General features: G+C 39.1%; 1 protein-coding gene across 3 annotated transcripts in view; it reads right to left on the reverse strand.

Moving 5' to 3' along the window:
- Nucleotides 1-297: 297 nt before the first annotated feature.
- LOC109918661 (cadherin-related family member 3-like) overlaps nucleotides 298-11,239 on the reverse strand; it is a 62,109-nt gene continuing 51,167 nt past the window's right edge. For all 3 annotated transcript variants that reach the window (XM_048608054.1, XM_020518590.2, XM_048608055.1), the window contains 4 exons: nucleotides 7,988-8,001; nucleotides 7,855-7,889; nucleotides 5,657-5,705; nucleotides 298-1,270 (listed from right to left, as the gene is read on the reverse strand). In XM_048608054.1, coding sequence (XP_048464011.1) covers nucleotides 948-1,270; nucleotides 5,657-5,705; nucleotides 7,855-7,889; nucleotides 7,988-8,001 — 421 coding nt within the window. In that variant the 3' untranslated portion in view covers nucleotides 298-947. The remainder of the gene's footprint in view (nucleotides 1,271-5,656; nucleotides 5,706-7,854; nucleotides 7,890-7,987; nucleotides 8,002-11,239) is intronic.

The raw sequence follows: 11,239 nt of genomic DNA on the forward strand, positions 1-11,239 counted from the left end.
AGGCAATTGATCACATTCTGCCTTACCCTGCATTTCCACAGCATTTCCAAGCTCCAGATAAATATTCAGTCATAACACAGATCGGTTTTGAAACGATACACATCACATTTTGGTAGACGTTATTATGTAACAGTCCAATAATATTTAAAATTAAGTTATCAGTGCAAACAATAACACTGCAGCAATCACTTGAAAGTTAATTCAGGAAACGTTGTAAGTTGTTTCAGGAATGAAATGTTTGCTCAGTTTTTTTATATATGAGAGCAACTGCAATTCAATACGTTGTACAGACAGATGAAGACTTTTTTTTTACTGTTTATTTACTGCCCACACCCACTGTGCCCAGATTCTAAAAAGTTAAAATTCTCCCTCAGGTATGTGACTATTGCAAAACAAAAGAGTAACATATCACACTCTTGGTACTGAGGACAAAAGAAAAGTAACAACACATTCGAGATTACACATATTGATGGATATGGAGCACATTGAGATTTGTTCTGACATTGAGGTTTTCTTCTGCTAACTATTAAATTAAAAGGTAATTGAAGACCTAGAAATATTGATAAAAGATGTAATTAATGTAGCATACTTTCGTTAAGCTAAACACGCTACATAAATGCAAGTTGTTGTTGCTTGCTTATGTTACCAAATGCTTCAACTCAGAAGAAACAACAGTGAAGTTTGTCAGATCAGATATTTGCTCCCTGGTTTGAATGCCCTCTCAGTATTTAACTTCTGACATATTTCTGACTCTGTAACTGCATAAATAAATCCAAGCTTACTAAACCCAGCTGTCTAGACTAAACTATGCAAACATTCAGGACATTTTAGTAGAATTCTTTTGCCTTTTCAAAGAAATGACAGATTCCAATATCAGTTGAAGTTGCATTGAGAAATACTCTAAAACACAACCATTCTAAGTTATTTCACAAAATTCTATGTTTGTCTTACACTCGTTTTGGCAAAACTTGAGACAAAGAATTGAGAGTTTGAGGTGGTTCCAGTAGTTGTCCTGTGACTTTGTTTTGTTTTCCGAGCTTTGAAGCTAGTCTCAGGGAGGTTTGGACATTGTCAGTCTTCTGATTTTCGGTCTGGTCCGCACTTACATCTTTCACGTTGCTATTTTGTGCAAAGTTTGTCTTGTTGTTAATATTGGACATTAAGTTAGGAGTTGCATCTCGAACATTTCCATAATCTTTCATGGGCAACTTGGTATCCTTCCAGCGTCTGGCTCCAGAGTTTGTGTTATACTGATACACATTGCCTGTTACTAAATATTGAAGAAAACATTCAGTATAAGTAGGTTTCTTTCAAAAAGTACATGAATGAGTTGAGTGAATCAATTAATTCTGTGGGCTATGCACAAAAACTAAATAACACAAAATTTTGACATTTTAACTTACTTGTTTTCCAAGTAAATAATGCCTATTTTAATTTGTCTATACTTCAGAGTATGGCGGTCATTAGAATTTATTACCTAACTGCTGATGCCCTACAGAAGAGGGAGTGAGCCTCCCCTCTTGATTTTTGATTATGACAGATTGGCTTGTAAGGTCTACGTAGAGTAACAGTTACAGTCAACCTCACTGATGTTGAATTCATTCCACAATCATAAAATTCTTCCTTGAACTGATTTCTAATTCAGTCACCCAAATCAGGATTAAATCATCTTCATAAAAGGTGATAAAAATGGGCTTCAGATTTCACACACTGCATTAATATCAAAGAATTCCTACATTTGTTTTGGCTAGTAATCCTGCCTTAACAGAGAAGTTTTGTAAATTTTAATGTTGTATTTTCAAGTTATGCTGGTAATCAGATATATTTAAACTTGAAATAGGATAATGGTCTAAAGAAAGGTAAGTGTAATGGTTGGAATCAATGCAATTTCAAATCTGAGATCTTGTGTGAAATCAAAGAAGAGGGAGCTAATTGATCCCTTTATTGGGGACCAAGCTAGTCAAACACTCAAGTAAGAGGAAAATATTGCAGATGCTAGAGATCTGAAATAAAAGCAGAAAGTACTGGAGAAACTCAGCAGGTCTGGCAGCATCTGTGAAGACAGAAACGTTTTACTGTTTTGAGTTCAATGTGACTCTTTTAGTTAAAGTTGTAGGATTCATGAACTTGCTTTTCCATTCTGGAAAGCATCTTGGAGCTGGTGGAAAATGTAGCCACCGACCTTCCCCATTAACATGAACTAATAACTAGAGCAATAAGTAATTGCCCTCCTGTTGGCAGATTACTAGAAACTTTCATGATGTATTGACACACCCAGTAAATATTAAGCAGTAAGTAAATAATAACAACATTTTATATAGTACCATCAATGTAATAAAATGTCCAAAGGCACTTCCCAGGGCCATTATTTAAACAAAGTAATAAATTGACCTCAAAATTAGACCAAAGGCTTGGTGAAAAATAAAACCATATATTTTTTAAAGGAGGAAATTAGATGGAAAGGTGCAGGGATGGAATCCCAGGCCTTGGGATCTTGGAAACTAAAGGCATGGCCTCCAACGAGGGAGCGATTATAATTAAGAATGGAGAAGAGGACGGAATTAGTGAAGAACAGAGGGTTGGGGGGTTGGAGGAGGTTATAGAAATGGGAAAGGTAAGCCATTGGGAGGGATTTTAAAGTCAAAATGTTGCTCAAGCGGGAGCTAACAAGTCTCTGGCTGCTCAGGAGTGTTGGGGGAATAGAAGTTGCTGTGAGTAAAGACATGGACAGAGTTTGATAATGTCAAATTAATGTAATATGAAAATTGTCCTTAAGGACAGAAAAGAACAATGAATTGTATTGCTCAATTTCATTTCTAACTGTGCATCCTTACAAGTCAAAATGTCTGGAAGGGAAGCAACGTATTTTAGGGTCATTTATTAAAACAAAGAACTGTGACTGCTAGAGATCTGAAACAAAAACAGACATTGCTGTCAAAACCCAACAGGTCTGACAGCATCTGTGGGCAGAAAGTAGAGTTAACGTTTCAGCAGTAGGTTCTGATGATGAACCACCAGACTTGAAACATTAGCTCTATTTTTTTACCCCCTCAGATGCTGCCAGACCTGCTGAGTTTTGCCAGCAATTTCTGTTTTTGTTTCAAGTTTGTTTAGTTGTCTGAAAAGTTTGAGGGAGTTAACGGTTCCTTTTTAATACAAACAGTCCTGCAACTAAATTGAGGAAACAAGAATTTCATTACAGAATTAAGGTCATGCATTTGATCAAAATGATGTGATTCTGCCATTGCATTGAGTAGAACCATAGAGTTACACAGCATGGAAACAGACCCTTTGGTTCAACTTGTCCAAGCCAACCAGATATCCTAAATAAATTTTGTCCCATTTGCCAGCATTTGGCCCATATCCTTCCTAATCATGTACCCTTCCAGATGCCTTTTAAATGTCTCCACCATCCCCTCTGGCATTTCATTTTATACCTGCAGAATTAAGGAGAATGTTATGTATATGGAAGAGGTGCACTTTGAAGGAAATCACAAGTTGATTACATTCCGAGCTAAGCTTTATTTTCATGGTTATGAAGAAATGGCTTGTAACTGGAGAGGGAAAGGTGATAGTTTCTCTGAGAAGAATATCAAGGGAAAGAATGCTTCAAATGGAGACAGAAACAGTAATAAGAAGTAAATATGAGCAGTCTGAAACTAAAGATGTAGCAGGAGAAATCAAGATAGACACCATCATAAAAAATGAAGGAAATGGCAAGGAAACCAACTTATAATTTTTCATGAAAAAAAAATCATTCCTCAAAGTACCATGAGAAATAGGAGCAGGAGTGGGCTATTCAGACCCTTGAACCTGCTGCACCGTTCACCAATATCACGGCTGATCTGATTGTAGCCTTAACTCCATCTTTCCGGCCTAGGCCCTTCACCCTTGACTCATGTGTTGATCAAAAAAAAATATCTGTTTAGCTCAGCCTTAAATGTGTCAAAGGTCTCAACTCCCACTGTTGTCTGGGAAAGATAACTCCAAAGTTTAATTACTCATTGAAAAAGATCATCCTCAACTCTGTCTTAACTGAGAGACCTCTTGTGTTTAACATGTTTCCCAAAGTTCTAGATTTCCCCATTAGGAAAAAGATCGTCTCAGCATCTACCCTATCAAGTTCCCTCAGAGTTCTAGATGTTTTGATAAGATCATCTCGCATTACCCTAAACTCCAAGGAGTACAGTTTGAATTCTTAAACTTTCCTCATAAAACAACCCTTTCACCGCAGGAAATGGCCTGTTCAACTTTCTCTGAGCCGCTTCCAAAGCAATTATATCTCTCCTTAAGAAATAAAAATGACACACAAATGTAAGCTCACCAAGCCCCTGTATTAGGCATTCTCTATTTTTATGCTCCATTTCCCTTGCAACATTCAATTTGGCTTCCTAATTATTTGTTGCATCTGCACATTACGTTTTTATGATTCACACGCCAGGATACCCAAATCTCTCTGTACTGCAAAGTCCTCCAGTCTCTCTTCACTTAAATAATACACTGTTTTTCTATTCTTCTTACCAAAGTGGACAAGCTGACTTTTTCCCACATTACACTCCTTTTGCAAATTTGTTTTGTCCACTTGCTCAAGCCACCTATATCTCTTTGCAGGGTCTTTCGTGTCCTCATCACAGTTTGCTGTCCTATGTTATGGTCCTAATTAATGTTACTATTTAATCCCGATCTAAGAATGAAATATGACCTGATTTTGTTTATTATTGTGGTGTATCTCTGAAACACATATGCACATGGCTGAAGATTTAGTATTAACGACAAAACGTGAGTTTATTAGAAACAAATTAAATAAAAATAAAATAAAATTATGCAAATCATGTTACCTAAATAGTTTGAAAGATTTCAAAATTCATGGCACAATGAAGTCTCATGTACTCTCAACACCATCATTTTGTAGTTACTTAAAAGTAAAGAAAACTTTTCCATTCCCAACAAGATGTAGATTTGACTTAACTGTTGCTTTTTTCTCTCAGTTTCTGCTACAATGAGTGACAAAGTCTGTTATTTTAACTGCTACAACTGGGGTCTTGCCTTTGAGAATAACCATGTACCCCTGGTTTGGAGGCTTTTACAAACTCTTACACCGAGCTTACTTCTCTTAACTGTTCAGGACAAACTTTCTAGGAGAAACTATTCTCACATCTGGCTTCAGTCAGGTCTCCTTTTGAACTGAATTCAAAAAATTTTAACAAAATTTTGTTTAAAAGCTTGCTCATCCTATCTTGTGCTTAGCTAGTGCTTCAATTTTCTTTCCTCTCCTGTCACTAAACGCCACCACATAAACAAACTTTCATTAACAATCTAGGAGGCTTCAGTCATCTACTCTCTGACATAAACTGGTTTAAGACCATGGATCTGAAAATACTTACCTAGTTCATTACTTAACTCCTGCATAGACCAAACCGATACACTGCTAGTATTCAAAACCAAACTCTTTTAAAAACATGATTTAATATGTATAAATCTTGCCTCGCACCAGCCTGGCTTTGTGTCATCAACAACGTTACCCTCTGTCCCTTCATCCAAGATTGGAAATAATTGAAACCCTAACACTGCTCCCTGTGACATTCCACTAATTACAGCTTGCCAAACTAAAAATGACACGTATAATCTTATAAAAGGTAATGAAATGTTTCTTTACCTGGATCAACAGCTTCTCCATCAAAGATTGTGTTGTGTGTAATCATTTCCTGAAATGCATAGCACATTCAGCAGGCTTACATTTTGTATTATTCTGTTAAACTCTATGTTGTGATTCATTGACCATTTTGATTTGACTAGAAGTAGGGAAGCTAGGAAAATGTAAGTCTGCACTTGACACCATTTAAATTCAAAACATACACACATACCTTCCATTGGATAGGCCGAAGCAAGAGTTTCTACATCAGATAATATCGTGAAACATCAAGACCAGACTAAAAGTTAAAATCCATGTTCCTATTCATTTATATATTTCATAATATATCTCATTAATTTGTTGATTTAACAAACCATAGTGTTCTCATTTCCTACTTATGAATGAAAAACACAGTGCTTAATACAGTCCAAAATGCAGACAGGACAAACAATCAAATTACTAACACATGCATGAATGGGAGTGATTTTACAGTCATAGTCATACAGAGCACAAACAGACCCTTCGGTCCAACCAGACCATGTCAACTATAATCCCAAACTAAACTGGTCCCATCTTCCTGCACTTGGTCCATATCCCTCCAAACATTTCTTATTCATGTACTTACCTAAATATCTTTTCAATGTTGTAACTGTAACCACATCCACCACTTCTTCTGAAAGTTCATTCCACACATGTGCCATTCTCTGCATTAAAAAATTGTCTCTCATGTCTTTTTTAAATCTTTCTCCTCTCACCTTAAAAATATGCCCCTTAGTCTTGGAATTCCCCACCCTCGGAAAAAGTCACCTGCCATTCACCTTGTCTATACCCCTCATTATTTTATAAACCTCTATAAGATCACATCTCAAGCCCCTAAGCTCCAGTGAAAAAGGTCCCAGCCTATTCAGCCTCTCTTTAAAACTCAAATCCTCCTCCATTCCCAGCAACATCCTGGTAAATCTCTTCCGGATCCTCACTAGCTTAATAACATCCTTCCTAAAACAAGGCATCCAGAACTGGACACAGTACTCCAGAAGAGGCCTCACCACTGTCCTGTACATCCTCAACATAACATCCCAACTCCTATATTCAAAGATCTTAGCAATGAGGGCTAACATGTTAAATGCCTTCTTAACCGCCTTATCTATATGTATGTAAACTTCAAAAAACTATGTACCTGAACTCCTAGGTCTTTCTGTTCTACAACACTACCCATGCCGGGACTTGCACGGCCCACTGCCAGGGTTCAGCAGCTATCGATCATTTTGGGCTGTAGGTTGATGAATTCCGCAACAAAACCTACATTTTACTTCCAAATCTGGAAGCCACTACTGCACCCAGACCTTGGAAGTCCATGAAAAATAAATCAGGAGGAACATTGCCCATGATGTTATTTCAAGAAGAGCAGATAAACTATTTTCTTGTGTCACGGCAAATATTTCTCCGTCAAATAAAATTCTGGGCAGTATTGTTGGTGGGAGCTTGCTGTGACCAATTTGACAACCGCGTTTCCTACATAATAACAGCAGTGAGGGGCTGTTGGGGATATATAATCTGTGCCAGTCAGGCTAGCAATGCTCACATCCTGTGAATGACTTTTTTTTAAAAAACTAGAAAAGCAAATATTTTCTTTGAACAGAGGAAGAACATCTGCTCATCAAACAGCATTCCACACGTTGATGATCTGTAATGACTGCAATATTGTGTTGGGAGAATATAGAAAACAAGCTCTAATTATGGACCCAATTATGAAATCAAAACATAACTGCTCCAAGATTTTATTTTGACGCTTGATAATACACTGACAGAGGAAAATAATACACAATGTGGTGTCTGGCTTAATTTCAGTGCCCCTTATCTGCACAACTACAAGTGCAGGGAGGGAAATGGTTTAAGGTCAGATTTTAATGGAGCTATCTGCTTGGCATACAGGGTTATTAATTCATCCAGATTTCAGAGATGCACTGGTACATTCACATTTCTTTTGGAAATCATGATATTCTAGTTTCTAAGGGACTTCACTAACAAAATACTGAAAATACTAATCTTCTGGAGTGAACCTGCACTCACTATCGAATCAAATCAGCATTTAGAGCTCTTACGTTCCTAGAGGAGGATTGGAAAAGACAGTGTAGAACAATCTTGCTTACAAAAAAAAGACACACCTTGTGCAAAAATTATTGTTTTAAAAGCAGAAGTGGATCCCCTACTCAGATACTTACCAAAATCACGTTGTGTTGCTTCTTTGACTTGGGTTCTATATTCAACAAAGGAAAGATTAACTTATTTCATTGTAATAAGAGAAGACTAAGCTCAATTCACATTGAAAGATACGAAGAAAATTGAAGCATTCACCTTTTTCTTCCACCCTGAAACAAAAAGGAAAAAAACATTGTTTGAATTCATTTCTGTTATTTGAAAAGGTTTGATTCATAGAATCTTACAGTTCTGAGTCACCATTCCATTTAATTTGGCTGAGATTTAATCCAATTACATCATTGTACACTTATTATTTCAGACGTATGGTGGCACAAAGGGTAGTGTCTCTGTTTCTGAGCCACAATTTCTAGATTTGATTTTGACTTCCCAGGACCTAATTGTCAACGAACATACTTTCATAATGTGGCCAAGCAGGTAGGGTACCAACTTGCAAATCCTTCCAGCACATTGTCAATGGCAAGTAGGTAAGAATAGGAGACACTTTTGGTTAGCCATGTGATGGAAAGAACATTGGAGTCTCTACCATCGCTATCCATAGCTGCAGTTTGCAACATGCACATAAAAGTGCATGTTACCACAGCAACTCTGACTCCCTAAGTGAACTGTAATGCCCTAATGCACTTGCTCATTTTTGAATACATTATAAGCAGGTAATTTAATTTTGTTGAAATATTATATGATGCTTGTATCTGTCCTGAATAATAGAATGAAAGGTGTGTATTTCTGATTTCCAACATTAAGGAAAAATCATTTAATACCTGCAAGTTGGGACGCTCCAGTATCAACAGGTAAACAACCAGACATTCAACATAAGCCAATGAGTCACCATTTAACTTGTCAAAAGTCAAGGTTTAATAATATACTTGTCTATGAGCTAAAGGGGCTCGAGCACCTACTTCAGAAACTTTAGCACAGTAGATTATCCAGGCTGACTTTCCAATGCAGTACTGAAGGCATGCTGCGTTGTTGGTTGTTCTGTCTTTTAGAGAAGATTCTCAACTAAAGTCCAATAAAAGGCTCCACAACACAATTTTGAAAAAGCAGTGACATTCTGCCGGTGACAACCAACATTCATCTATAAACTTACATCCAAGAAACTGAGCAAAATAACTCCACAGAGGCCAGTACCCAACGCCTAAGTCACCCTTTATTTACACATGAAGAGTTCTTGACTCCAGTACTACCTCTCAAACTACCTCTCTGGTAGTTAACCTGTTGATATTGGAGCATCCCAACTTGCAGGTTTTGGAATGAACAGGACTTCTGATACTCCTCTTTTTATCTGTCAGCCAGGGCTCCCTCATTAATTAACAGCCCCAAACAGGGAGCTCAAATTATATGAGGTCTAACTGGCTGATCTTGTTATAATCACTACACAGAGGGGAACTTGTTCTTTTAAAACATTCCTATTGTGCTTTCTTGTTGTGGATGAATTAGTTACTGTATTCCCCGCATTGTAATAGCCACTGTACTTCAAAAGAAATTTAGCTGTAAAACATTTCAGTTACCCTGCAGCTGTGAAAGGTGCTGTATAAGTTACTTTAACAATAGTTTGACTTACAAAAGAAACAAACTTTCATTTTAAGCACCCAGTATTAATATTTCATAATTTTGGATCAAGTAAAGCCAGAACTGAAGAAACAGAGTATTGATTTCCCTCTACTCTGTCCTAGCAAGTCTCAACTCCAGCTTTAGCTGGGCTCATTGAATACTTCCCACATCAATAGAGTACAAAAAGTACTTTTTTTTTAGCAGTCATCTCAACTAAAATGCTGCAACTAAATTAAAGCAGTAGGAAGGTAGCCTGACATCATCATTGATTTGTTAACAGTTGTCTGAAAATTCGATACTTTTTTACACAAAATCTTTGGCAGTGAAAGGAATTTGTGTTGGATCTTCATTATTACCATTATTGTTAACTTCATATCCGATTAGACTTGAGGTGACCGTTTCTTTCATAGCCAGGTTAAAGGTGTCCACTATAAACACGCGGAGTGACTGCCACAGTTACATGGACTATACATCCTCACATGCTGCTTCCTGTAAAGACTCCATTCTTTTCTCCCAGTTTCTCCATCTCTGTCGTATCTGTTCTGATGATGCTACCTTCCGCAGAGGATGGTCTGAAATGTCCATCTTTTTCCTTAACCGAGGATTCCCCAGCACCATAGGGCCCTCAGCTGAGTCTGACCCATTTAATGCACTTTTGCGCTCATCCCTTCTCTTCCCTTCTACAACACTGATATGGTACCCGGTCCTCACCTATTACCCCACCAACATCCACATCCAAAGAATCATAAGCCACATTTCAGACACCTGCAGCAGGAGGCCACGACCAGACACACATTCCCCTCCCTTATCAGCTTCATGCAAGGACCATTCCCTCCAGCGCACCCTGGTCCACTCCTCCTCCAATCCCAACACTTCACTAGACACTCACGGCAATTGCAGAAGGTGTAACACTTGCCCGTTTACCTCCTCCCCCCTCGCTATCAAGGTTCCAGACACAACTTCCAGGTGAAACCAATTTACGTGCACTCAGCCGTCAAGTCTACTGTATTAGAGATGGTAGGAACTGCAGATGCTGGAGAATCCGAGACAACAAGGTGCAGGGCTGGATGAACACAGCAGGCCAAGCAGCATCATAGGAGCAGAGAGGCTGATGTTTCGGGCCTAGACCCTTCATCAGAAAAGGGGGAGGGGAAGGGGGTTTTGAAATAAATAGGGAGAGAGTGGGAGGCGGATAGAAGAGGGATAGAGGAGAGGATAGGTGGAGAGGAAACAAACAGGTCGAAGAGGCGGGGATGGAGCCAGGAAAGGTGAGTGTAGGTAGGGAGTTAGGAAGGGGATAGGTCAGTCCAGGGAGGACGGACAGGTCAAGGGGGCGGGATGAGGTTGGTCGGTAGGAGATGGAGGTGCGGCTTGAGGTGGGAGGAGGGGATAGGTGGGAGGAAGAACAGGTTAGGGAGGCAGGGACGAGCTGGACTGGTTTTGGGATGCGGTAGGGGGAGGGGAGATTTTGAAACTTGTGAAATCCACATTGATACCATTGGGCTGCAGGGTTCCCAAGCGGAATATGAGTTGCTGTTCCTGCAACCTTCGGGTGGCATCGTTGTGGCACTGCAGGAGGCCCAGGATGGACATGTCGTCTGAGGAATGGGAGGGGGAGTTGAAATGGTTCGCGACTGGGAGGTGCAGTTGTTTATTGCGAACCGAGCGTAGGTGTTCTGCAAAGCGGTCCCCGAGCCTCCGCTTGGTTTCCCCGATGTAGAGGAAGCCACACCGGGTACAGCGGATGCAGTATACCACATTGGCAGATGTGCAGGTGAACATCTGCTTGATGTGGAAAGTCTTCTTGGGGCCTGGGATGGGGGTGAGGGAGGAGGT

The sequence above is a fragment of the Rhincodon typus genome, chromosome 18 (assembly GCF_021869965.1).
Source record: "Rhincodon typus isolate 14 chromosome 18, sRhiTyp1.1, whole genome shotgun sequence".
NCBI classification, from domain to species: domain Eukaryota; kingdom Metazoa; phylum Chordata; class Chondrichthyes; order Orectolobiformes; family Rhincodontidae; genus Rhincodon; species Rhincodon typus.